Source organism: Somniosus microcephalus, chromosome 21 (genome assembly GCF_052327205.1).
Source record: "Somniosus microcephalus isolate GS21.2 chromosome 21, FLI_Smic_1.0, whole genome shotgun sequence".
Taxonomy (NCBI): Eukaryota; Metazoa; Chordata; class Chondrichthyes; order Squaliformes; family Somniosidae; genus Somniosus; species Somniosus microcephalus.
The window spans coordinates 71,811,449-71,839,168 of NC_141007.1; the positions used below are offsets into that span (position 1 = coordinate 71,811,449).

The 27,720-nt window shown below is 47.4% G+C and overlaps 1 protein-coding gene across 3 annotated transcripts in view; it reads right to left on the reverse strand.

Moving 5' to 3' along the window:
• LOC147102949 (protein kinase C alpha type) overlaps nucleotides 1-27,720 on the reverse strand; it is a 502,947-nt gene that overhangs the window by 114,602 nt on the left and 360,625 nt on the right. For 2 of the 3 annotated variants that reach the window (XM_085963926.1, XM_085963925.1), the window contains exons 9-11: nucleotides 23,405-23,434; nucleotides 9,203-9,334; nucleotides 4,649-4,822 (exon numbers count right to left, since the gene is read on the reverse strand). In XM_085963926.1, coding sequence (XP_085820052.1) covers nucleotides 4,649-4,822; nucleotides 9,203-9,334; nucleotides 23,405-23,434 — 336 coding nt within the window. The remainder of the gene's footprint in view (nucleotides 1-4,648; nucleotides 4,823-9,202; nucleotides 9,335-23,404; nucleotides 23,435-27,720) is intronic. The other variant, XM_085963927.1, reaches the window with a different exon arrangement.

Genomic DNA, 27,720 nt, shown 5'->3' on the forward strand with positions numbered 1-27,720 from the left:
CAGGCGTCTACAAACAAAATGAAATTTTATTCGCCTCAGGTGCTCAATCCTCCTTATGGCTCACAGTCCCCTAGAGCTGCGCAGCAAGATAACAACTTGCCTGCATCATTGTTCAAGTGCATTCAGCAACCCTGCTTTCTCTGTTCTTACTGAAACCTGGCATTCCGTGTCAGGCAGGTTTCTGTAGGTCTGTAAACTTTACTTTTAGGCAAATGAAATGATTTGTACTTTGTATAACTAGCCTTCCATCCTAATTATTTCTTTGTCACGTTAAAAAGCCTTCTGCCTCTGCTGGGATTTCACCGTAACAAGTTTGGGAAGTATTGCACTGACTGGGGCCATGACTGTCTGTGTTAGACTGTATTATACAGAGTTGTCTGAATTCTTGTATATCTCACCATCTAAAATAATCTTTTTTGATGAGATCTTACACGAAAGAAGACATAAAATCCAGGATGCCTGTCAGTTATCTAATCTCAGAGTTCAGCTGATGAATCAACTGTTTAAATTCTGCTCTTGCAGTTTGACACCTGGATCCTGCGTTGGATTTACTGTCTTGGAATCCACTGCTGGCCATCCAGCATCCTCTATGTTAACACAATTAGGTAGCTTTCATCTCTCGTATTTATTACTTTAATTCTTTCTGGGTAGCAATTGAACAGCAGGATTTGTGCCTCCAGTGATCCCTGTTAAAATGTAGGCGTTTTCTGGCTAAGGTTGTCATAGCAATTCTAGTTGAAGAGGAGCTGGGGGTGAGCGCTGCTGTCAAAGGTGTGTAGATTAGACCTTTAAATCAAAGGAAGCTGCAATGCTCAGCTGGGAAGAGAGTTGGAGCTGGAGTCAAGAGTTTGAATAGGGCAGGTTCTGGAGTTGGCAGCAGGCAAAGACCGCCTGCCTTTTGAAGACGATGCAGCCCAAAGTGCAGAGAAGAGGGATTTTGTTTACATGCTCAAGAAAAACTGATGGCATTCAATCAGTAAGAAGTAATTCATTGTAGCATGGACCTGCCTATTTCACTGACTTATGAGCTAAAGTAAGCTACATTTAGTGGCAGCAGCAGGTTGGCGTTCCTCATCTGACGCCCGGTTCCTGACAGGACCAGGTTACATTGTTTGCCATCTCTTTGGCCTGCTTTTACAATTATTTTCTTGGACCCACTGTAACCTGCCAATAATGGTAGGGTGCCTATCACTGGTGCTGAAGCCTATTGGGGGCATTCAAATCACAAATCTGGCTTCTCCAAACAGTAGTGGACTTGAGTATGGAAAAAAATAAAACCTTGCTCTGCAACTATTGCAAGCCAACAACCTTGATGTTCTGTGCAGATTTCCATCTTTCTCTACTCCCATACTGAACATTCTACGGTGTACTACTCCCATTTTATCAATGGTGGTACTTGCTTTTAGAATCATCATCTAAATGAGGTTCCATCTGCCCTCTCAAGTGGACGTAAAAGATCACAAGGCACTATTTCAAAGAAGAGCAGGGGGAGTTCTCCCTGGTGTCCTGGCCAACATTTCCCTCTCAACCGACATCACTAAAATAGATTATTTGGTCATTGTCATATTGCCGTTTGTGGGATCTTGTTGTGCGCAAATTGGCGGCTGCATTTTCCTACATTACAACAGTGACTATACTTCAAAAGGCTGAGATAGCTAGATTTTTGGACTCTAGGGGAATCAAAGGATACGGAGATTGGGCAGGAAAGTGGAGTTGAGGTCGAAGTTCAGCCATGATCTTATTGAATGGCGGAGCAGGCTCGAGGGGCCGTATGCCCTACACCTGTTCCTATTTCTTAGGCTTCGTTGGCTGTAAAGGTTGTGAAAGGTGCTATATAAGTTCAAGTCTTTACTTTAATCCCACTGTCACATTTCATAAGTGTAGTGTCAAAGAGTGGTGCTTAATTTGGTTTGAAAATCTATCCTCCCTTCCCAAGCCCAGACATGTAGGATCCCCATACATCATGGCTTTTTGATAGAAGGTTTGTCTCTTGTATCTTTTCTCATTCCTGTGCCAAACACTGGAAACAAGTTGGTGATACAAGTAGAGCTCGAAACTGTACTTAAAAACTGGAGAAGGTGCTCGATTTTCACAGGTTGGTATGAAGCCATCTCAAATAATTTCTTCAAACACAAAAAGAAAATACTGCAGATGCTGGAAATCTGAAATAAAAACAGAAAATGCTGGAGATACTCAGCAGGTCAGGCAGCATCTGTGAGGAGAGAAACAGTTAACGTTTCAGGTCGACGAAAAAAGCAGGAAATGGAACAGATTTTTAAGCAAGTGTAAGGGCTGGGAAAGGGGGGAGGGGATGAAAGAACAAAAGGGAAGGTCTGTGATAGGATAGGAGGCAGGAGAGGTTAAGAGACATTAAGAGATATTCAAGGCAAAAGGAGATGGTAATGGGACAGGTTAAGAAACAAAGGATGGCTCTAGATGAAGTGTAAATTGCACTGGCAGAATGGAAGACAGCTGCCCTGTGGGAGAGAAGAACAGAACAAAAGTGTGGATAAAAAATATATATATATGGTAGGGACCAGGTTATGATCTGAAATTGCTGAACTCTATGTTGAGCCCAGAAGGCTGTAAAGTGCCTAATCGAAAGATGAGGTGCTGTTCCTCGAGCTTGCGCTGAGCTTCAGTGGTACAGTGCAGGAGGCCGAGGACGGTGAGGTCTGAGTGGGAGTGGAGTGGAGAATTAAAGTGACAGGCGATCAGAAGCTCGGGGGCCCCCCTTACGGACTGAACGGAGGTGTTCCGCAAAGTGGTCACCCAATCTGTGTTTGGTCTCCCCAATTAGAGGAGACCACATCGTGAGCAGTGAATACAGTATACTAAATGGCAAGAAGTACAAGTAAATCGCTGTTTCACCTGGAAGGGGTGTTTGGGGCCCTGGACAGTGGGAAGCGGGGCGGTATAAGGGCATGTGTTGCATCTCCTGCGTTTGCATGGGAAGGTGCCGGGCGAAGGGGAAGGGGTGTTGGGGATGATAGAGGAGTGGACTAGGGTGTCGCGGAGGGAGCGATCCCTTTGGAATGCTGAAAGGGGAGGGGAGGGGAAGATGTGTTTGGTGGTGGGATCATGCTGGAGGTGGCGGAAATGGCGGAGGATGGTACGTTGAATGTGGAGGCTGGTGGGGTGAAAGGTGAGGACAAGGGGAACTCTATCGTGGTTCTGGGAGGGAGGGGCAGGGGTGAGGGCAGAAGTGCGGGAGATAGAACGGACACGGTTAAGGGCTGTGTCAACCACAGTAGAGGGGAATCCTCGGTTGAGGAAAAAGGAAGACATGTCGGAAGCACTGGTATGGAAGGTGGCATTGTCCGAGCAGATGCGGCGGAGACGGAGAAACTGGGAGAATGGAATAGAGTCCTAACAGGAGGCGAGGTGGGAGGAAGTGTAGTCCAGGTAGATGTGGGAGTCAGTGGGCTTGTAGTGAATGTTGGTCAATAACCTATCCCCAGAGATGGAGATGGAGAAGTCGAGGAAGGGAAGAGTCGGAGATAGACCAAGTGAAGGTGAGGGAAGGGTGGAAATTGGAAGCAAAGTGAATGAAATGATCTAGTTCAGGGCGAGAGCAGGAAACGGCACCGATACAGTCATCAGTGTACCGGAAAAAGAGGTGAGGGAGGGGACCTGAGTAGGACTGGAACAAAGACTGTTCCACATATCCCACGAAAAGACAGGCATAGCTAGGACCCATGCGGGTTCCCATAGCAACACCTTTGATTTGGAGGAAGTGAGTGGAGTCAAAGGAGAAGTTCAATGTGAGAAGTTCAGTCAGGCGGAGGAGGGTGGTGGTGGATGGGGACTGGTTGGGCCTCTGTTCAAGGAAGAAGCGGAGCGCCCTCAGGCCATCCTGGTGGGGATGGAGGTGTAGAGGGACTGTACGTCCATGGTGAAAAGGAGGCAGTTGGGGCCAGGAAACTAGAAACTGTTAAAGTGGCGGAGGCCGTCGGAAGAGTTGCGGATGTAGGTGGGAAGAGACTGGACAAGGGGAGAAAAAATAGAGTCGATATAGGAAGAGATAAGTTCCGTGGGGCAAGAACAGGCTTTCATCCCTGCATGAGCTCCAATATCAAATCACGCTTTTCAAAACCAATTTTCAGGATTATATTTGATGTGGAAATGTGTTGAGGATTGTCAATAGGTGAGGTGAGTAAGTTTTTGCAGACTTTAGCTTTGTTCTAAAGTCAGCCACAAAGTTATTTTACCATTTCTACCCAGGCCATTTGATCTAACAACTAAGAGAAAAGAAAAGAAGACTTGCATTTATATAGCACCTTTCGATTGGGAGAAATGCAGTGGCACCACATAATATCTGGTTTAATACCTAGAATCATCACTGCTTTACATTTGAGCAAACATTCAGCAGTCTAAAAAGGTAAACACAGAGCCACTGGCATGGAGAAACCTGTACACAGGGAGATTAACAAAACTGAAAACCATGCTTGTGCCATTTTGAGACAACACTAGCTTGCACTATTATACTAGTTAAAACACACCATTATCCATTTAAAAATAAACCTTTTTCATGCTGAAATTAGTTCAACAATTTTCTAAACTTTCAACCATAGGCGTGAAGCGATTAAGCGGCAAGTCCTTGATGACCAGTTTGAGCGACATATACTTTCTAGGACCAGAAACTCACCATAGTTTGAAAACAAGAGTGCAGCTGTGTAAGGAAGTGGGGCTTTTCCATCAGGGCCAGGACCCTCTTTTCAATCATGGTACATTCCACATCGTCGTCCTGAATGACCACATCTTTTTTCAAGATCTTGATGGCGTACAGCTCATCCGTTCCCTTCCTCTCTGATAGCATGACCTGCAGATGGTGAACAGCGAACATCTATAAGTAACTGTGCAAGAAGTACGTACTGAGGAGGCCCAACAGGCGCTGCAATAGGTAGCAGGGTTTGCAAAAAAAAACCACTAAACCAGATTTTATTTACTGCTCCTTTTCAAAATAATATTGCAATATTTCATCTGCATATTTCTTTCGGCTAAACTCTTGATCTTGTTAAGAACAAAGGATGTCATTGCTAGAGAGAGAATATTTTGGCACCCAGTGTCTCCATTGAGCTCTTCTAGGTCAAGCATGGGTACAATGCAAAGTGCTTATTTAGTCCCTTTGGGGGAAAAATTCGGTATCGCCCCATTTGGGGTGCCATTATTGGCAGTGCACAAAGTTTAGTGCCTGGCGCTAATTATCGCCTCCAACAGCAAACTTGGCTTTTATCGCCCCTGGAGGTGATTGGAGCGCTAAATCTGGCGCTTCACACCTGTCTTAAGGCGCAAAGGCCGAGGAGCGAGGCGCTACCTCAGAGCGCTGGCAAAGCAAGGAAGGGCAAATCAAATTAAACCTGCAAAGTGCTGCTCAGTACTCAAAACTCCTTCACACAGCGTTGAATCTCTCCAGAAGTCTCTCTCTCTCAGAATGCGTGGTGCAAAAATGTCACCGACAAAAAAAGGCAGGAAGCGGTCGCCTTTAAATAGCGCTCCCCTAGACCCTTTCTGACGGCATAACGCTCCCCTCAACCTGTCGTTGCTAGCGGCAGGTGGTAAGGCCACTCAATATCCGGTCCGGGGCGTTGCGCACTTGACTGACGTCACAAACTGCCAACGCAGGAGATCGTGGCGGTAGTGTTTAGCGCCGCCGCAAAATGTCTAGTTAATTTCGCAAGCGGCACAAACATCGCCGCTCCCGGGCGCTAGTTGCTTTGCGCCCCAATTGGCACCCTCTTAAGGCGCTAACAGGAGGCGCAAACAACTGAATTTTTCCCCCTTTCTCTTTAATTTTCCATGTGCCAAATGGCAATCTCCTGAGTAGTTATCAACATCCTTGCCACTCATTGCTGTTGATGCCAGCACTCAAAAACACATCAAGCCTCAGTCTCTCAACAAGTTGACAGATCATCTCAGCTAACACTGAGCCCTTAATGTGCTTGAGCAGCTGGGTCAGTGTCCAGTTGTGGATAGGATTTCCATCACTATTTAAAAAAATGGCAATAATAGGTAACAGGATCTCAGGGCCAATCACTTGGCAGGCACCCCACCATCCCTCTCAACTCATTCCGACGCTCGCCCCTGCCTCAGCGTCCATTTAAACCCCATCCTTCCCCAATTGCACCCCAGGTCTTTTGACTAGGAATAACCTCCAGCTCTGTCACTGATCAATCCCACCCAAACTTGTAGAACTGCAGGTGACCTTCTGTATGTATTTACTTAAAGGAGGAAAGAGAGTTGGAGAGGTTTAGGAGGGAATTCCAGAGTTTAGGGCCCAGGCAGCTGAAGGCACGGGTGGAGTGATTAAAATCGGGGATGCGCCAGAGGCCAGATTGGAAGAGTGCAGAGACCTTGGAGGGTTGTAGGCCTGGAGAAGGTTACAAAGATAGAGAGGGGCAGACCATGGAGGGATTTGAACACAAGGATGAGAATTTTTTTAATCGAGGTGTTGCCGGACTGAGAGTCAATGTAGGTCAGCGAGCGCAGGGGTGATGGGTGATGCAAGAACATTCATACATCCCCTTCACATTATTCCACAAATAAAAAGTTACTAACTGCTGTCGTAATCATTTAAACATTTATAATGAAATGTACGGTGAGTACAGTGGCAGTGGGATGAGATCATGCTCATGTTGGAGAGCAGCACTGCATTATGCAGATGAGGGTTTAGAGTGGAGTGTGTGTTCAGGAGGTCCACTAATTCATGATAATGGCCCAAAATTTGTGATCGGATGCCTCCGACCAGCAAAATATCTACGAATGTTGCGGAGTGTGTACGGAAATTGCATACATACAGAACACCAATAAGTATGAATGGGGCTCACTTAAAAAATACACAAACACATTGAAATAAATGTTTTAAAAAATGTTTTTAATTACATATTTAAAATTAATTAAAATATTTAATTGAATGGCATTTTTAACGAAAATTTAATTTTTTGAAAAAAAATTATATGTTTTAACGGGACTAAAAATAAACTTACCTTATTGGACAGGGTTTTTAAAGTATAAATGAGTGATAACATTTTTTTTTTTAACTTATGCTGGTAAAAGCAGGCCAGCTTTTACCCGGCGTAAGAATTTCACAGGCATTCAGAGGGCAGAAGTTGGGCAACTAGCGCAACTCTCCACCCACAGAGGCCCATCTCCCGGGGATGCGGAGGATCTGTCAAGACGATTCTTGACACATCGCAAGTGTTGGGTTTTAACGCATGCGCTTCGCATGCCTAAACCCAGAACTTGCACGGCCCCTACGGGCACATGCGCACCTTGTACGTACCCGTGGGGGTTGCAAAATATGGCCCAATGTTTCAAGAATCATACCCCAGCAAGGGTCAGCACCTTCCAGAGGGATGGGTATAAACATTGCTGGTCCCTGGGGAATCGATGTTTCGATATGAGGTTGAGAAAAGTAATGGGCAATAAATGCTGGCCTTGCCAGCGATGCCCACATCCCATGAATGAATTTTAAAAAATCCAAAGGTTAAGTTGCAGTTCTGCACATGACCAAGCTGTGACTTACGCAATGGGTGAGATGCGTTGCCATGGTAACCAAAACAATGTAGAGCAACTGACGACCTTAGACATAATTTTTAAAAACACGTTATTACTTTGCAAAAGAATGAACTCACTGATGATTATCTGCAGTTACAGGCAACTCTAGGGGACTAGGGAGGAGCGGGAGGCCATTCCAGTAATGGCCAGAGATCTGTTATTTCAGGGGCAGGGGTTAGTGTCATTATAGCAGCAAAATTGAGGCATATTTTAAAAATAATGTATCTGTTTTAGTGCACTGGAAATGAGCACATCCAGTGTAATCTGAATCTCCAGTTCCTCAAACTCACTAAGGGCCCAAAGAACATTGTCCCATTGAACGCCTGATCTGAGTGCTGGAATTTGGATTTATGCAGGCGTTTCTGATTCTGCCACGATACGGGGTGGGAGGGCCTTTGGAACGTGCCAAGGGGAACACTGCGAGACACTTCTTCCACAGGAAAGTCGGACTCTGAGCTATTGCTGAGATGTTTGAAGCAGGCATCTCAAGAGTAGCAGTGTGAAGGGGGCTGTTATCAGGCTACATATCCAGCAGAGATTGGGTGATGTCAGCTGTGGCTCAGTGGGTAGCACTCTCGCCCGTGAGTCAAAAGGTTGTAGCTGTACTGTGGTGCAATGCTGGTCAGAGACTTGGGCACATAATCTAGGCTGATACTCCAGTGCAGTACTGAGGGAGTGTGCTGCACTGTCGGAGGTGCCGTCTTTTGGATGAGACATTAAATCGAGGTTCCGTCTGCTCTCACGTAGATGTAAAAGATCCCATGGCACTAATTAGAAGAAGAGCAGGAGAGTTATCCCCGGGGTCCTGGCCTATATTTATCCCTCAATTAACATCTCAAAAACAGATTATCTGCTCACTATAACAATGCTGTTTATGGGAGCTTGCTGTGCGCAAATTGGCTGCCACATTACAACGGTGACTACACTTCAAAAAGTACTTCATTAAAGGGCTTTGGGACATCCTGAGGTTGTGAAAGGCACTGAGTAAATGCAATTTCTTTCTTTTACATGTTAAAGGAGAAGAATATAAATACATATTAGAAAGAGGCTAAAGCATCTAGAGAACATAGGTCTATCTTAGAGTTTCCCCTTTCTCTTTCCTTCAATTTTCTCTCTGACTTTCTTCCTTTACCTCTCTGCTTCTGAGGGTTGTAACTCTCGCGTTGGTATCTATCAACAAGCACAGGCTTCTGTTTGGTACTTTACCCAAGTTGCCAATCTCTATTTGTGAGCTGTGACTGGACCTGCCCCACATCACAATAGTTGGAAGTGGTTAACTTCTGGACAAACTCTGTTCAGGGCAGTATCTGTGCCTTCCACTCTCTAGGCCCTAAACTCTGGATTTACCTCCCTAAACCTCTCTCCTTTTAGGATGCTCCTTAAAACCTACCTCTTTGACCAAACTTTTTTGACATCCTAATATCTCCTTATGTGGCTCCAAATTTTGATAACTCTCCTGTGAAGCGCCTTGGGATGTTTTACTACATAACGCTATATAAATGCAAGTTGTTGTTGTTAATGGTGGCTGCTTCCTCAGGAACCTGCTGGGTCCCCCTTCATAATAGGTAAAATTTCTCCCTTTTACCATCCAGAGAAACCTACATTGTTCTCTTTTGAAATGGTCATTTCCTTTGAGCTTACAAACCTTTCCAAAACTTCCTTTGCCCAACACCATTAAGAAGTTGAAGTCCGACAAATTCACATGGTCCAAGTTGTTCGATGGCAAACTTGATTTCCTCTCAATCACCTTTTTTCCAGCTGGACCAAGTTTGGCTTTCTAGAGGGAATATAAAGGGAAAAAAATGACATAGCTTCAATGTTACTGGATGGTGGAGGGCTCCAGCACTTGGTCCTTATACTGAAGCACATGCAGTAATGGATTTGGGCAATGTGCACAATCGGTCACACAGGGTAACAGCATGTACCTCCTGGTAGATTGTCTTTCCATATCACTAAATGAAGACCAAGGCATGATATCATTGGATCTGATGTGACAAGTTCAGTGACATTTTTTCCTTTTATTTTCTGCCTCCCTCCTCATCTCTCTTGATGGCACCAACCCTGGCTGGGTACAGTTACAAGTGTAACAGAAGGCCCTCCAGTACCTCGTTCAAGTACAAGAGCCCAGAAAGTGAGTGCCAGCAGGCTATTTGACTGAGCATCACCGTTGAGCCCGATCCAGCCCTCACCCAGTAATCATTTGCACACACTTGGAAGATGGGGTCACTGAACAGGGATGGGGAGCAGGAACCCTGGTTGTTTTCTCTGCGCCTTGATCCGGAGATGCTGAGACCAATTCTAACAGCAAACTCAGCACAGACCAGAGTTAACCTGGCCTTTTGTGATCTGTGCAGCTTGATACTACGCTGGCTCCAAACAGTTTGTGTTTTAATCAGCTTAGCTTTGCCTGATATGATGTCTTAGAAGATAAAAGCACAGTACAGATATGTAACTACAAGTTTTTAAACTAAATCCAAGATAAAATTTGTTTTTAAATACCCCACATTGTAAAAATTCACATTAGCACAGTTTGAAGTCTCCAGGTCTCCAACACCGCAGCGTTTCCAACTCAAACTGGGTTTGTCAGAGCCAATGTTTTTGGGTGGCTAACTGCAAGTATCAAACCAGATTCTGGGTGACTAATACTTTAGTTCCAGGCTGTGAAATGTGTCATACAGCTCGGGGTAAAATCAACAACAAATTCCCTTGTGATGCACCATGAATTTCTCATCTAATCTTGCTTGTAATATCGCCTGGGAACGCTTGGCTACAACAAGGAGGTTTTTAAAAAAGTTGGTGCAAAGCCACAGCTGGGGTGTGAGGTCGAAGAGTCCAGCTGGGGTGTGATCAGAGGGCATTCACTGGTTCAGTGGCCAACTCAAAGAACTGAGACTTATTGCTGCCCAGAATGATTAACATTGAGCCCGGGCAGAAGTTGGCAATTTAATGTTACCTGTCCCTGATTTCTCTCAGTGTGACCTGGGTAAGTTGTATGGACAGCATTTATTGCCCATCCCTAATTGCCCTTGAGAAGTGGTGGTGAGCCGCCTTCTTGAACCGCTGCAGTCTGTGTGGTGAAGGTACTCGCACACTGCTGTTAGGGAGGGAGTTCCAGGATTTTGACCCAACGACGATGAAGGATCAACGATATACTTCTAAGTCAGGATGATGTGTGACTTGGAGGGGAACTTGGAGGTGGTGGTGTTCCCATGTGTCTGCTGCCCTTGTCCTTCTAGGTGGAAGAGGTCACGAGTTTGGGAGGTGCTGCTGAAGAAGCCTTGGGGAGTTGCTGCAGTGCATCTTGTAGATGGTACACACTGCAGCCACGGTATGCCGGTGGTGGAGGGAGTGAATGTTTGTTTAAGGTGGTAGAGGGGGTGCCAATCAAGCGGGCTGCTTTGTCCTGGATGGTGTCGAGCTTCTTGAGTGTTGTTGGAGCTGCACTCATCCAGGCAAGTGGAGAGTATTCCATCACACTCCTTACTTGTGCCTTGTAGATGGTAGAAAGGCTTTGGGGAGTCAGGAGGTGAAACACTCGCCCAAAATACCTAGCCTCTGACCTGCTCTTGTTGCCACAGTATTTATGTGGCTGGTCCAGTTAAGTTTCTGGTCAATGGTGACCCTCAGGATGTTGATGGTGGGGGATTCGGCAATGGTAATGCCATTGAATGTCAAGGGGCGGTGGTTAGACTCTCGCTTGTTGGAGATAGTCATTGCCTGGCACTTCTGTGGCGCGAATGTTACCTGCCACTTATCAGCCCAAGCCTGAACGTCGTCCAGGTCTTGTTTTATGCGGGCATGGACTGCTTCATTATCTGAGGAGTTGTGAATGGCACTGAACACTGTGCAGTCATCAGCGAACATCCCCATTTCTGACCTTATGTTGGAGGGAAGGTCATTAATGAAGCAGCTGAAGATGGTTGGGCCTAGGACACTGCCCTGAGGAACTCCTGCAGCGATTGACCTTCAATCACCACAACCATCTTCCTTTGTGCTAGGTATGACTCCAGCCAGTGGAGAGTTTCCCCCCCCCCCCGATTCCCATTGACTTCAGTTTTATTAGGGCTCCTTGATGCCACACTCGGTCAAATGCTGCCTTGATGTAAAGAGCAGTCACTCTCACCTCACCTCTGGAATTCAGCTCCTTTGTCCATGTTTGGACCAAAGCTGTAATGAGGTTGGGAGCCGAGTGGTCTTGGTGGAACCCAAACTGGGCATCAGTGAGCAGACTATTGGTAAGTGCCGCTTGATAGCACTGTCGATGAAACCTTCCATCACTTTGCTGATGATTGAGAGTAGACTGATGGGGCGGTAATTGGCCGGGTTGGATTTGTCCTGCTATTTGTGGACAGGACATACCTGGGCAGTTTTCCACATTGTCGGATAGATGCCAGTGTTGTAGCTGTATTGCAACAGCTTGGCTAGAGGCGCGGCTAGTTCTGGAGCACAAGCCTTCAGCATGATAGCCGTGATGTTGTCGGGGCCCATAGCCTTCGCTGTATCCAGTGCGCTGAGCCGTTTCTTGATATCACGTGGAGTGAATCGAATTGGCTGAAGACTGGCTTCTGTGATGGTGGGGACCTCGGGAGGAGGCCGATATGGATCATCCACTCGGCACTTCTGGCTGAAGATGGTTGCAAACGCTTCAGCCTTGTCTTTTGCACTCAAGTGCTGGGCTCCACCATAATTGAGGATGGGGATGTTCATGGAGCCTCCTCCTGTAAATTGTTTAATGGTCCACCACCATTCACGACTGGATGTGGCAGGACTGCAGAGTTTTGTTCTGATCTGTTGATTGTTGGATTGCTTAGCCCTGTCTACAGCATGCTGCTTCCGCTTTTTAGCATGCATGTAGTCCTGTGTTGCAGCTTTCCCAGGTTGGCACCTCATTTTTAGGTACGCCTGATGCTGCTCCTGGCATGCTCTTCTACACTCCTTATTGAACCACGGTTGGTCTCCTGGCTTGGTGGTAATGGTAGAATGAGGGATTTGCCGGGCCAGGAGGTTACAGATTGTGGTGAAATACAATTCTGCTGCTGCTGATGGCCCACAGCGCCTCATGGATGCCCAGTTTTGTGCTGCTAGATCTGTTCTGAATCTATCCCATTTAGCACGGTGGTAGTGCCACACAACACGGTAGAGGGTGTTCTCAGTGTGAAGACGGGACTTAGTCTCCACAATGACTGTGTGGTGGTCACTGCTACCAATACTGTCATGGACAGATGCATCTGCGACAAGTGGATTGGTGAGGACGAGGTCAAGTAGGTTTTTCCCTCGTGTTGGTTCTCTCACCACCTGTCACATAGAAACATAGAAGATAGGAGCAGGAGTAGGCCATTCGGCCCTGCTCCGCCATTCAATGCGATCATGGCTGATCATCCAAATTCAGTACCCTGTCCCTGCTTTCTTCCCATATCCCTTTAGCCTTAAGAAGTATATCCAATTCCTTCAGGACTCGGCCAGTAGTGGTGCTACCGAGCCACTCTTGGTAATGGACATTGAAGTTCCCCACCCAGAGTACGTTCTGTGCCCTTGCAGTGCTTCTTCCAAGTGGTGTTCAACATGGTGGAGTATTGACTCATCAGCTGAGGGAGGGCGGTAGGTGGTAATTAGCAGGAGGTTTCCTTGCCATGTAGCCATGAGACTTCATGGGGTCCGGAGTCAATGTTGAGGACTCCCAGGGACTTCCCGACTGTATACCACTGTGCCGCCACCCCTGGTGGGTCTGTCCTGCCCGTGGGACAGAACATACCTAGGGATGGTGATGGAGGAGTTTGGGACTTTGGCTGAAAGGTATGATTCTGTGAGTATGACTATGTCAGGCTGTTGCTTGACTAGTCTGTGGGACAGCTCTCCCAATTTTGGCACAAGTCCCCAGATGTTGGTGAGGAGGACTTTGCAGGGTTGACTGGGTTGGGTGTGCCGTTGCTGTGTCCGTAGCCAGTGCCGAGGTCGATGCCGGGTGGTCTGTCCAGTTTCATTTTTATTATCTTGTTTAGTAGCGGTTTGTTACAACTGAGTGGCTTGCTAGGCCATTTCAGAGGACAATTAAGAGTCAACCACTGTGGTTCTGGAGTCACATATAGGCCAGACCAGGAAAGGACAGCAGATTTCCTTCCCTAAAGGACATTAGTGAACCAGATGGGTTTTTACGGCAATCCGATAGTTTCATATTTATTTCATTAACTGAATTTATATTCCTCAACTGCCGTGGTGGGATTTGAACTCACGTCTCTGGATCATTAGTCCAGGCCTCTGGATTATTAGCCTAGTGACATTGCCACTACGCTACCGTTCCCATCATGCTGATGAAGGGGAAGTTTAGCTTGGTGAGTAAGAGGAAGCAGCAGAGGGAACTGAACCAGTGGTCTCAATCTTAGGGACAAAGAAGTCCATGAGCTCCTGGCACTTATTGTTGGAGATGAGGGTGGAGGGGCCCAAGGAAGAGGGGTTTAAGGAGATGGTTGGTAGTGGAGAAAAGAAGCCAGGGGTTAACTTTCTCCAGGATGATCCTGGTGTTGTGGTCAGTTTTGGCAGAGGAGAGTAAGGCCTGGTAGCACTTGATGTAGTCCAGCCAGGTCTGGCGATGGAAGGCTAGACCAGTTGAGTGCCAGAAACGCTCAAGTTTGCGCCCCTTGCTGGAGAAAAGGGCAAAGGTGGAGGAGAGGGAGAGGTGGAGCAAATCGACAACTGCAGAAGTACTGTGGTGAAAGGAGGGCCAAAGGCTAGGCGAGGCAGTTGGCAGTTTAGTTGTAAGTGACTTGGGAGAGACCAGGGACAGATGCAGAAGGAATTGGGGTTGGAAGAAGGATGGGGATGTGGGTGTTAAGTGATACAAGAAGTGGTCACAGCTGGCCTTGTCTATGATCAAGACATGGGAGAAGAGAGCACATGGGAAATGGCCCGGTTGGGTGGGTGGGTGTGGGGGAGGTGAGGTGGCTTTGAATAGGGTCGGAGCGATAGGTTTAGGGAGAACAGAAACGCAGTGAATTCAGAGAACATAGGGCAAAGAAATCTGAGATAGAGATTCAAATCACTGACACTGAGGGTTCACTTAGTGCAGAGGCTGAGGGAGGAATGAACGGAGGATACTCTGGGATGGGACTGGGGGGGGGAGGAAAGGGGTGGTAGACAACAGGGATTTTAAGGGAGAGGTGAGAAGGGCAGAACAGTAAAAAAAAGACTTGCATTTATATAGTGCCTTTCATGACCTCAAGACGTCCCAAAGCTCTGTACAGTCAATGCAGTATTTTTGAAGTGCAGTGTTGTAATGTAGGAAACGCGGCGGCCAATTTGCGCACAGCAAGGTCCCACAAACAGCAATGTGATAATGACCAGATAATCTGTTTTAGAGATGTTCACTGAGGAATAAATATTGCCCAGGATACCGGGGATAACTCCCCTGCTCTTCTTCGAAATAGTGCCATGGGATCTTTTAGGTCCACCTGAGAGCAGATGGGGCCTCGGTTTAACGTCTCATCTGAAAGACAGCACCACCGACAGTGCAGCACTCCCTCAGCACTACACTGGAGTGTCAGTCTAGATTTTTGTGCTCTAGTCTCTGGAGTGGGGACTTGAACCCACAACGTTCTGGCTCAGAGGTGAGGGTGCTACCCGGTGAGCCACGGCAAAGGAGGAGAGGGTGCCAGAGACCATGGTATGAGTTGGTGATAAGGACTGCACTGCCATTGCGGTGCAAAAATACAAGGAATCATCACTTTTAATATTCCCTTGCTTACTTGCACCTTTCTGCCATTTTTTGAAATAGTGATGTTAGTTCACTCCTTCGCACTGACGGGATCAATAACTCCTCCCAGCCAATCACCAGCACACGATAGGTTAAACGCAGCTCACAGAGATAAAAGTATTTGGGAGGTTTTTGAGAAGGAGTAGACAGCAACTGTCACTCTTCAAATCGGCGCCCTCCCTGGAGCAGTGGGCGCTCACAAAACCCAGACAAGAAATGACAATTATGTTGAGCCCCGTGTCTGTAACTGCAGGGCAAACCATTATAGTACAGGAGAACTGCCTCCTACAAGGAAGAACCTCCACCCTGCTTATCTATAATGGCACTTTCACAAGTCCATTCTCCAAAATTTCAACAACAAATAAAGCGCTCAGCTATTAGACCTATCAGCAGGGCAATGTTATTTGCAGAGCATTTCAAACATTTCCAGAGTTGTTTTCACCTCACGGTGCCCTGGACCCACTGGAATATGGATACATGAATGCCGAGTGCCAGGGCTTACCCGGGGGTAACTACAGTGCCGCATCCCACCTCCGAACAGCATTCCCTATGAGAGGACCCCTGCAGGGAGCCTGGTATCATGGACTTTACTCTATAAAGATCTTTCATACAAAGAAAAAAGTAAAAAAAATATTGGTTAAAAAACAAAACTCAACTGTATCCCGTTGTTAATGGTCACGTTCTGTACTTGGTCTTATATGCACTAATTAGATTGGGGCTTTCTCGCAATCAAAAATCAGACTGAAGTGAAGTGAGCCGAGTTACTTTTCTTGACATCCCAGCAGTCTTGTGCATTACATTAGCTTGAAGGGTCGACACTAATTAGCGAGTTTACTTGGCAAGTCTTTATTCCCTAAATGAGGATTACCAGATATTCTGTAAAGTGTAATTAAAAGAATGCGAGAGCGAGTGCCACCTGCCGTTCAGACCTGTGGCCGGAGAATTTTAACCCATATAATTATAAATGATGTATCTGGTTAGACACACTGACGTAAGAAAACTACTAAGCACTTAGTCTGAGTATAAAACAAGGCTTTAATCAACTGTTTCACAACATGAGTTCTAGTTACATCACTAGTTCCTGGTTACAAAAACGTCCTGAGCAAGCTGGGCCCACGCCCGAGTATTTATACTTTCCTTGGACGGCGCCACCAGCTGACCGCCCAGTGTTATCTCATGAGTCATTTCTACATGAATGGTAAGATTCATGACACACACTTTAACTGCACTGAGATTTTTTCAGCCGAGTCTTTTCCATGTATGTGGAGAGGGGAGAGGAGATATCACAGCCAGGTCCAATCCTGCCCTCAACCAGCATCCACAGGCACACATTTATTCCTCCACAGTCTAGAATCCAGCGAACAAGCTAATTTACTGCTGGACAGAACATTATTTCCCAACTTTTTCTCCCCCTCCCCCTCTGCAGATGTTTTAATAACAGTTCCACTGGCAGCTCTCCGCGTGGCCATTATATCTGCGTGAGTCTTGAAAGTAAGTGTTAGCAGGCTATTCAAACAGGAGGGGCACCGCAGCCCAGCCGGATCCTGCCCTCACCCAACACGCAGGGGGCGGGGGGGGGGAGGTCACTGGATAATGATTGGGGTGAGAACCTGGCTGATTTGACCTCTCTTTAACTGAGGGGCTGGTGGTGGTGGGCAGAAACGAGGCGCTGAGGACAACTGTAGCACCTCCCACAGCGCACAATGCATTGGAGCTGCAAATGGGCTTTGCACCCTGAAATTAGCTTTGACAACTGAAAGACCTTCCAGTTAAGCCTATATTTTAAATCAGTCAGATTGTACAGTAGTGATTCACTGCACCCTACCACCAGCAAAAGTCAGGTAAGAATGAATGTGTTTGCACTATGTTCTTGTGTTCACTATTTTCACACAGGCATGGGTTAGTGCCTGAGTGAAAACAGTGCACACAGGAACGTAATGCAAGTGTGCTAAGCATCATATCTGAACTTTGGTGGTCAGAAGTTCCGAGTCTAAAGTCGACAGACATATTTAATCTTATGTTCTCATGCTGCCACCTGGTGGTGACAGTTTATTGCTGCTTCACCTTCACTGAAGCGTACGAGAGCATGGGCCTTACACTAAACATCCGTAAGACAAAGGTCCTCTGCCAACCTGCCCCCGCCACACAGTACTGCCCCCCGATTATCAAAATCCATGACTTGGCCTTGGACAACGTGGACCACTTTCCATACCTCGGGAGCCTACTGTCAACAAGGGCAGACGTCGACGACAAAGTCCAACACCGCCTTCAGTGTGCCAGTGCAGCCTTCGGTCGCCTGAGGAAGAGAGTGTTTGAAGAACAGGACCTCAAAGCTGGCACTAAGCTCATGGTCTACAGAGCAGCAGTGATACCTGCCCTGCTGTATACCTCAGAGACATGGACCATGTACAGCAGGCACCTCAAAGCACTGGAGAGGTACCACCAACGCTGCCTCCACAAGATCCTGCAAATCCATTGGCAGGATAGGCGCACCAACGTCAGTGTTCTTGCTCAGGCCAACATCCTCAGCATCGAAGCTTCGACCACGCTCAATCAGCTCCGATGGACGGGTCACATTGTCCGCATGTCTGATACGAGACTCCCAAAACAAGCGCTCTACTCGGAGCTCCGGCACGGCAAGAGAGCCCTAGGTGGGCAGAGGAAACGCTTCAAGGACACCCTCAAAGCATCCTTGAAAAAGTGTAACATCCCCACCGACACCTGGGAATCCCTGGCCCAAGACTGCACAAAGTGGAGGAGAAGCATCCGGGAAGGCGCTGAACACCTCGAGTCTCTTCGCCGGGAGCAAGCGGAAGCCAAGCGCAGGCAGCGGAAGGAGCACACGTCAACCCAAGCACCCCACCCATCTGCCCCTTCAACCACCGTCTGCCCCACCTGTGACAGAGACTGTAGGTCCCGCATTGGACTTCAATCACCTGCGAACTCATTTTTAATGTGGAAGCAAGTCATCCTTGGTTCCGAGGGACTGCCTAAGAAGAAGAAGGAGCTTCCTATATATCATGATTCAAGCTGCACCACACGCTGTAAATTAAAGAGCACAATCGTCCCGGGGGGGGGGAGGGACTAATGTTCTTGGGTAAACAATTCATGGAAAATGCCAGGAATAGTCGGCATCAGAGAATTGCCAGGATGGGGCAGAACAAGCTGGGTTGCTAACAAGGAACCGTTCTGTCTCTCAGTCTCATCCAATCCATCTTATTGGCCAAAAATGACTCTCTTAATCTCTGTTTACTGAACAAAACAAACTTTAAAAATGTGCCCTTTAACTAGGAGAGGCGACACAATGAGGCTGCTGCAGAATGCACATCAGTGAACAGGGTTGCAAGAGCTGCTCAATTCAATAAACAGAGTTCAAAATTTAACCCTGGAGGGGTATAGTGTCAAACAGATCCTACACTAACAGAAATACAAAAGCAAAATACTGCGGATGCTGGAAATCTGAAATATAAACAGAAAATGCTGGAAATATTCAGCAGGTCAGGCAGCATCTGTGGAGAGAGAAACGGAGTTAACGTTTCAGGTTGATGACCCTTCGTCAGGAACAGTGTCAGTTTGGCTCAATTGGTATCAGAAGGTTCCGTGTTCAAGCCCCACTCTAGCCTGACACTTCAGTACAGTGCTTAGGGATGTGCACCTTCAATTCTGGCCTCTTGCGCATTCCCCATTTAATGTGTCTTCAGCTGCCTGGGCCGTAAGCTCGGGAATTCCCTCCCTAAACCTTTCAGCCCCTCTACCTCTTTAAGACGCTCCTTAAAACCTATGCCTTCCCTGTCCTAATATCTCCTTACGTGGCACGGTGTCATATTTTGTTCGATAATCGCTCCTGTGAAGCGCTTTGGAATGTTTTACTCCGTTAAAGGCGCTATATAAATGCAAGTTGTTGCTGTTGCATTGACAGAGATCCAGTCTTTGAAAATGTCAAACTGAACCCCGTTAGCCTGTTCAGATAAGAGATCCTGTGGCAATATTCCAAGAACAGAGAGTACTGGTGCCCTCGTCAACGTTCATCCCTCAACCGAACAACAGTTTAACTGGCTATTCTGCGGTTTGTAGAACGTTGCTGCAATGAAGTTGGCTGTCATGATTGTCTACATAACAAAAGTAATTACATGTCAAAAGTAATTCATTGGTTGTGTAGTACTTTGGGAGGCCGCGGATGTGAGTGGGCGCGATAAATATGCAAGCCATTTCTTATTTTCACCATTAATGCTGAAAGATGTAACGACATTGGAGCAGAGCGATCGAGTGTCTATTCACATGCCCCCTGCAATGGAAGATAACCCATAGCAAGCAGTCTTACAAGGCGTTCTGTTCCCAAGCCATCTTTCTATCCATGTAGCTACATTCCCTTAATGTCTTCAATTTCTCAACATGTCTCTAACATGGTACATAATCAAGCTTCTGATACTGCAAATATACAACATCCACCATGTTCCCTATATCTGTACAAGCTACAATTTCCTCAAAATATTCAGTTAGTCAAGCAACGCCTGCCCTTTACAAACCAGTGCCTTTCTACATGTTCACTAACGTCATCCTGTACTATGGGCTCTTAGGTTAACACAACCGAGATAAGACTAACTGGCCTATAGTTTCCTGGTTTGCCCTCTTTCCATTTTTTGAGCAGGGATGTAACATTTGTCATTCTCCTGTCCTTTGGGGCAATTCCTGTTTGAAAACAGTTTGGGAAAATGCTGGTTAGTGCCTACACTATCTGCTGCCCAACCTCAGAGCAAACAGTCCAATAATAACTTCACATTCATTCCCCTTCAGTAAATGTTGGTGAGTCACTGAATCCAAAGTCCAGGTTTCATTGTAATCATTATTAACGAATGGTAAACTTAGAGCACATAACATGCTGGAGGTTTGTGTGAGGGTGTGTGTGGGGGTGTAGGGTGAGTGTAAGGCGAGTATAAGGTGAATGTAAGGTAGTATGGGCTGCTGTATGGCGAATCTGGAGTGTGTATAGGGTGAGTGTAGAGCATGTATGGGGTGATTATAGGCTAAGTGTAGAGCGCGTATAGGGTGAGTATGGGGTGGCGCATGGTGAATGTCGAAAACCTACAGCACTAAGTTCAGGGAATGCTTAACGTACAGCTTCTAGCGAGCGGTGTACTAAATCCTGTTGTGGCTGCTAGAGCAGGTCAGAGGCTGGGTATTCTGTGGCGAGTGACTCATCTCCTGACTCCCGAAAGTCTCCACCAGGGCACAAAGTCTCCACAAGGCACAAGTCAGGAGTGTGATGGAATATTCTCCACCTGCCTGGATGACTGCAGCTGCAGCAGCACTCAAGAAGCTCAACACTATCCAGAACAAAGCAGCCCGCTTGATCAGCAGCCCATCTACTGGCTTAAATATCCACTCCCTCCACCACTGGCGCATTGTGGCTGCAGTGCTTATCATCTGCAGAATGCACTGCAGCAACTCACCAAGGCTTCTTCGGCAGCACCTCCCACACCTGCGACCCCCATCACTTAGACGGACAAGGCAGCGGATGCATGAGAACACCATCGCCTCCAAGTCACACACCATCCTGACTTGGATATATATCGCCGTTCCTTCATCGTCACCGAGTCAAAATCCTGGAACTCCCTCCCTAACAGCACGGTGGGAGTACCTTCACCACACGGACTGCAGCGGTTCAAGGCGGCGGCTCACCACCACCTTCTCAAGGGCAACTAGGGATGGGCAATAACTGCAAGCCTTGCCAGCGATGCCCACATCCCGAGAATTAATATTTAAAAATTGTGGCCCAGCCTCTTTACTGACTTGACAGCGCCACGTGCAGCCAATCCCGTTAGCTTGACCTCACAACATCCCAGTGACCACTCTCCTCCCCGCATGCCTAGTTGGGAGTCAAGTCAGTTCATTTCAGCCCGGCCAGCAGCAAGGACGCTGCTATTAGCTTCAGCAACCTCAAACTAGGGAAGAGAAATATCGGCCAGGGCTCCTGCTCCTGGTGCCTATCCAGTGTCCCCTGCTGGTAAACACGTGTAAATGTGGACATTGAATGAGAACAGAACAGAACAGATTTGGATATGATGCACGGGGACCCAGTTGAATAGTCTGCTGATACTCACTAGGCCATAGTTGACCAATGGTTGGAGAAGACAGTGTTTGATACAAGGTGCTTAAACACACACACACACACACACGGACTACTCAACACTAGGGGCATTTTTAATGATTCAAATAGCTGACAAGATGATGATAGAATGGGCTATCGGAGTTACTTTTAAAAGCTTACTTTTATTGGCAGGCTTTGCACCAGCTACCTTTATTCTACAGCCAATACCCACCCTTCCTGGTTTAAGGTCTGCTCTTTTAAGTGATTTCTCACAGGTGATTGGCTGAAAGCTCTTCTTCCTGTTGTTGTCTGGAGACGCAACTTATTCACTCCAATGATAGCTGAAGAAAATCAGTAACTCGGAGCAGGAGTGGCAACAGGACTGCAAACTGGGGAAGAAGCGCAAACACAGGCTGTCCCTTCGCACACTTACCCCACCCCACCCCACCCCCTCCCTCCGTGTGGCAGACACAGTTTTCTGCTTTACTCAGGTTTCTGTTTTGCCAATGCTTCGGGTAACCTGCTGACTCGTGACTGAAAATCTCAGACCTAATGCGGAGGACTTGTCCAATATCAACATATAGGTAGGAAGAGGGATGAGGTCCTGCAGGCAGAGTTTAGGGAGCTAGGAAAGAGGTTAAAAAGCAGGACCTCAAAGGTTGTAATTTCCGATTACTACCAGTGCCACGTGCTAGTGAGTTCAGAAATAGGAAGATAGAGCAGATGAATGCGTGGCTGGAGAGATGGTGTAGGAGGGAGGGCTTTAGATTCCTGAGGAATTGGAACTGTTTCTGGGGGAGATGGGGGGAGACAAGCCAGACGGGGCTCTTTACTCGAGAAAAGAGAAGGCTGAGGGGTGAACCAATAGAGGTCTTTAAGATTAGGAAAGGGATTTGATAGGATAGATGTAGAGAAGATGATTCCACTTGTAGAGGAGACCAAAACTAGGGTCCGTAAATATAAGATAGTTTCCAATAAATCCAATGAGGAATTCAGGATTTATCCAGAGTGGTGAGAATGTGGAACTCGCTACCACACGGAGTGGTTGACGCGAATAGCATAGATGCATTTAAGGAGAAGCTAGATAGGTACATGAGGGAGAAAAGAATAGAAGGTTATACGGATAAAATTAGATGACGTAGAGTGGGAGGAGGCTCGTGTGGAGCATAAACACTGGCACGGACCAGTTGGGCCGAATGGCCTGTTTCTGTGCTGTAAATACTGTAACTCTATGCTAAGTCTAAGGCCAACCTGAGTTTAATCTCCATTTAAAGGACAATCCCCAGCTAGTTATTAATTGTAGACAATTAAAAAGCATCAGCCATCATGATCATTTGTCAATGCTGAACTGCATAAAGAATATAGGAACAACATAATGTTGGAAGATGAATGACCACTCAGCTCATTTTACCTCCCCCCCGCCCCCAGCCAAATCCTTTATCAGGGCCTCACCTCATGTTGTTTTTAAGATCCTTTTCCCCATCCCAACCTCTATCTCTCCTCTCTGCTGAATCAGGAACAAATCCCATCCATTTTAAATGCTTCAGGTGCCAAAAGTTCTAATCAGGTTTTTTGAGGCTCATTTTGGTTTCCTTCATCACCATTTAACACAGGAAGTTCCTCGGCATCATTTCCTGTATTCCGCAACCTTTTTTTTCCTCCCGCAAATAAAATAATTTTGCAATCATGCACAATCAAACAGCAAAATTCAAACGCATGCTAAAAATTAATCACCAGGCAGTTTCCAAAGCAAACTTAATTGAAGCACAGAAAATGATGAAGCAGACAGATATACAAGAGACATATTGACACATACTGGAGTGCGTTTTAAGGCAGTGACACATCAAGGGTTTGAGTAGGCCAACTTTTGGGCTCACAATCCATTAAGTCATCTGGACTCCCCAGTGTTTTACTGTCTTGTAACGCTCTCCTGATTAGGGTGCTGTCTATTCGCATGAACATTACATTGTGGTACTATAAAGGTGTTAAGAAAAATAACCAGAGAGGACTACCTTAAAGAGATGGTTATTAATGGGATGATCCTGGAAGAGACAGGAAAGGAAGAGAACTGCAAGGTTAATTGAGAAGAGAAAGAGAGGGAGAGAGAGAGAAAGCAACAATTACTGCAAGTGACAGGAATAAGTGATACAAGATAGGGTTTGGTAAAAACATCCCAGCTTAACAAAACACAACACCCAAAGACACTGATCACAGCAAGTGGATAGAGGCAGCATTGCCAAGAGACAAACCATGAGTTCGCGGAAAGGAACCAACCAGCAGGTTAATAATGACACACATCCTTCTGGAAGTGTAACACAAACATCACTGTTCACCGTGCTCAGACTGCACTCTCTGAGATGGAGCAATGGTTTTTCCTGACATGAGACTGCAGGTAGATCAGCAAGATTCTCAAGGTACACTCACTGAGCAATGGTTTAACAGATTGATGCCTCGCCGATAGAAATAATGATAGATTGCCACGCCAAGTGCGAACCTGTCGCCAACTGAAGCGAGATTTATTAACATCAGGCACGACTTAACAGCGAATCCCCACCGTCTACCAGAAACAAGTACTGCACAGCTTTGATTGAGAAGGCCCCACCCACACTCATAAAATCGGACTGTTAACATTTTCTCTCCCTCCCCCTGACCCCCCCTCACATAGCTGTCCTTCCACATGCCAAGTTAAGCCCCCAATAAGATGAACCCTGGATTTTCAACGGTACTTCATCTATCTCAGACCCTGGTGATGTTTTCAGTCCCTTGGCATTTTCCCAGTGAGACTCAGATTGTGCTGGGGATCTCGGTGCCAGTGTCGTCAGCACCAACAATGAGAGCACTACATTCTGAGCACACAATGGAACTCGAACATCGGGTACAATACAAACTTTGGATCTGACCATTACCTTCCATGAGGACATATCCTGGGGCAATGGGCCAAATCGGCAATGCACCTCACCACCAGTATCTACCCTCACACACCTCATTTTGGCAGCCTGCCTGTGTATAACATAGCTCCAGTACTTCACACTGGGTCAAAGCGCATCTGCACAACCTTAGGTGTTAAACAGACATTCAGCCATATTTGCGACTGCAAATGTTGTCCTCTGATTCCCCCTCCTACCCCACTTTCTAATTTATCAAATATCGTGTGCTTTTAATCCACTTTTAATATCACACCTGCCAGCTCAATGCTTCACCACTGACCCCTCCGGCACACTCCCAGCTATCTGCTGCCGGGTGCGATGTGACATCACTGTTGGTTGCCATGCTCTGCCGATTTTGCTTCTCTTTCTCCCCCGCCCACCCAACAGCCCAGCTGAGATCGGGCACTTACTGGGTGGAGGCATTTACTGGACAGAACGGGCCATCACCCTTGTGTGGCGCAATAACCGGGTGCATCACCAGGCCACATTGACAGATGGCGCTTCCCGTAACAGCCACTGTGGCAAAACCACGATTTTCCAGGGGTGGTGGGGCTGGAGCAGTCACATCAAGCAAAGATAAATGGATATCATGGCTGGGCTGGCTGCCATTCTGTGGAGGGCAGGAAGGCTGAATGTGTAGGCCCAACAATGTTTTCACACAGCGATGGGGTTTTCATACTGTCGGTCTACAATCTGGGAAAATCGTTGGGCAGATAAATGGAAGTCACGATTGTGACTTTTATAACAACTGCGCATATGAAATGAGAACCGAGAACTCCCCACTGTCCATGGTAACCAGGTGTGGATATGTCTGGGATACTCCCCGCTGTCCATGGTAACCAGGTGTGGATATGTCTGGGATACTCCCCACTGTCCATGGTAACCAGGTGTGGATATGTCTGGGATACTCCCCGCTGTCCATGGTAACCAGGTGTGGATATGTCTGGGATACTCTCCGCTGTCCATGGTAACCAGGTGTGGATATGTCTGGGATACTCTCCGCTGTCCATGGTAACCAGGTGTGGATATGTCTGGGATACTCCCCACTGTCCATGGTAACCACATGTGGATATGTCTGGGATACTCCCCACTGTCCATGGTAACCAGGTGTGGATATGTCTAGGGTACTCCCCGCTGTCCATGGTAACCAGGTGTGGATATGTCTGGGATACTCTCCACTGTCCATGGTAACCAGGTGTGGATATGTCTGGGATACTCTCCGCTGTCCATGGTAACCAGGTGTGGATATGTCTGGGATACTCCCTACTGTCCATGGTAACCAGGTGTGGATATGTCTGGGATACTCCCCGCTGTCCATGGTAACCAGGTGTGGATATGTCTGGGATACTCCCCGCTGTCCATGGTAACCAGGTGTGGATATGTCTGGGATACTCCCCGCTGTCCATGGTAACCAGGTGTGGATATGTCTGGGATACTCCCCGCTGTCCATGGTAACCAGGTGTGGATATGTCTGGGATACTCCCCGCTGTCCATGGTAACCAGGTGTGGATATGTCTGGGATACTCCCCGCTGTCCATGGTAACCAGGTGTGGATATGTCTGGGATACTCCCCGCTGTCCATGGTAACCAGGTGTGGATATGTCTGGGATACTCCCCGCTGTCCATGGTAACCAGGTGTGGATATGTCTGGGATACTCCCCGCTGTCCATGGTAACCAGGTGTGGATATGTCTGGGATACTCCCCGCTGTCCATGGTAACCAGGTGTGAATATGTCTGGGATACTCCCCGCTGTCCATGGTAACCAGGTGTGGATATGTCTGGGATACTCCCCGCTGTCCATGGTAACCAGGTGTGGATATGTCTGGGATACTCCCCGCTGTCCATGGTAACCAGGTGTGGATATGTCTGGGATACTCCCCATTGTCCATGGTAACCAGGTGTGGATATGTCTGGGATACTCTCCACTGTCCATGGTAACCAGGTGTGGATATGTCTGGGATACTCTCCGCTGTCCATGGTAACCAGGTGTGGATATGTCTGGGATACTCCCCACTGTCCATGGTAACCAGGTGTGCATATGTCTGGGATACTCCCGTCTGTCCATGGTAACCAGGTGTGGATATGTCTGGGATACTCCCCGCTGTCCATGGTAACCAGGTGTGGATATGTCTGGGATACTCTCCACTGTCCATGGTAACCAGGTGTGGATATGTCTGGGATACTCTCCGCTGTCCATGGTAACCAGGTGTGGATATGTCTGGGATACTCCCCGCTGTCCATGGTAACCAGGTGTGGATATGTCTGGGATACTCCCCGCTGTCCATGGTAACCAGGTGTGGATATGTCTGGGATACTCCCCGCTGTCCATGGTAACCAGTTGTGGATATGTCTGGGATACTCCCCACTGTCCATGGTAACCAGGTGTGGATATGTCTGGGATACTCTCCGCTGTCCATGGTAACCAGGTGTGGATATGTCTGGGTTACTCTCCGCTGTCCATGGTAACCAGGTGTGGATATGTCTGGGATACTCCCCGCTGTCCATGGTAACCAGTTGTGGATATGTCTGGGATACTCTCCACTGTCCATGGTAACCAGGTGTGGATATGTCTGGGATACTCTCCGCTGTCCATGGTAACCAGGTGTGGATATGTCTGGGTTACTCTCCGCTGTCCATGGTAACCAGGTGTGGATATGTCTGGGATACTCTCCGCTGTCCATGGTAACCAGGTGTGGATATGTCTGGGTTACTCTCCGCTGTCCATGGTAACCAGGTGTGGATATGTCTGGGATACTCCCCGCTGTCCATGGTAACCAGGTGTGGATATGTCTGGGATACTCTCCACTGTCCATGGTAACCAGTTGTGGATATGTCTGGGATACTCCCCACTGTCCATGGTAACCAGGTGTGGATATGTCTGGGATACTCCCCGCTGTCCATGGTAACCAGGTGTGGATATGTCTGGGATACTCCCCACTGTCCATGGTAACCAGGTGTGGATATGTCTGGGATACTCCCCACTGTCCATGGTAACCAGGTGTGGATATGTCTGGGTTACTCGCCGCTGTCCATGGTAACCAGGTGTGGCTATGTCTGGGATACTCTCTGCTGCCCATGGCAACCAGGTGTGGATATGTCTGGGATACTCCCCGCTGTCCATGGTAACCAGGTGTGGATATGTCTGGCATACTCCCCGCTGTCCATGGTAACCAGGTGTGGATATGTCTGGGATACTCCCGTCTGTCCATGGTAACCAGGTGTGGATATGTCTGGGTTACTCTCCGCTGTCCATGGTAACCAGTTGTGGATATGTCTGGGATACTCCCCACTGTCCATGGTAACCAGGTGTGGATATGTCTGGGATACTCCCCACTGTCCATGGTAACCAGGTGTGGATATGTCTGGGATACTCCCCACTGTCCATGGTAACCAGGTGTGG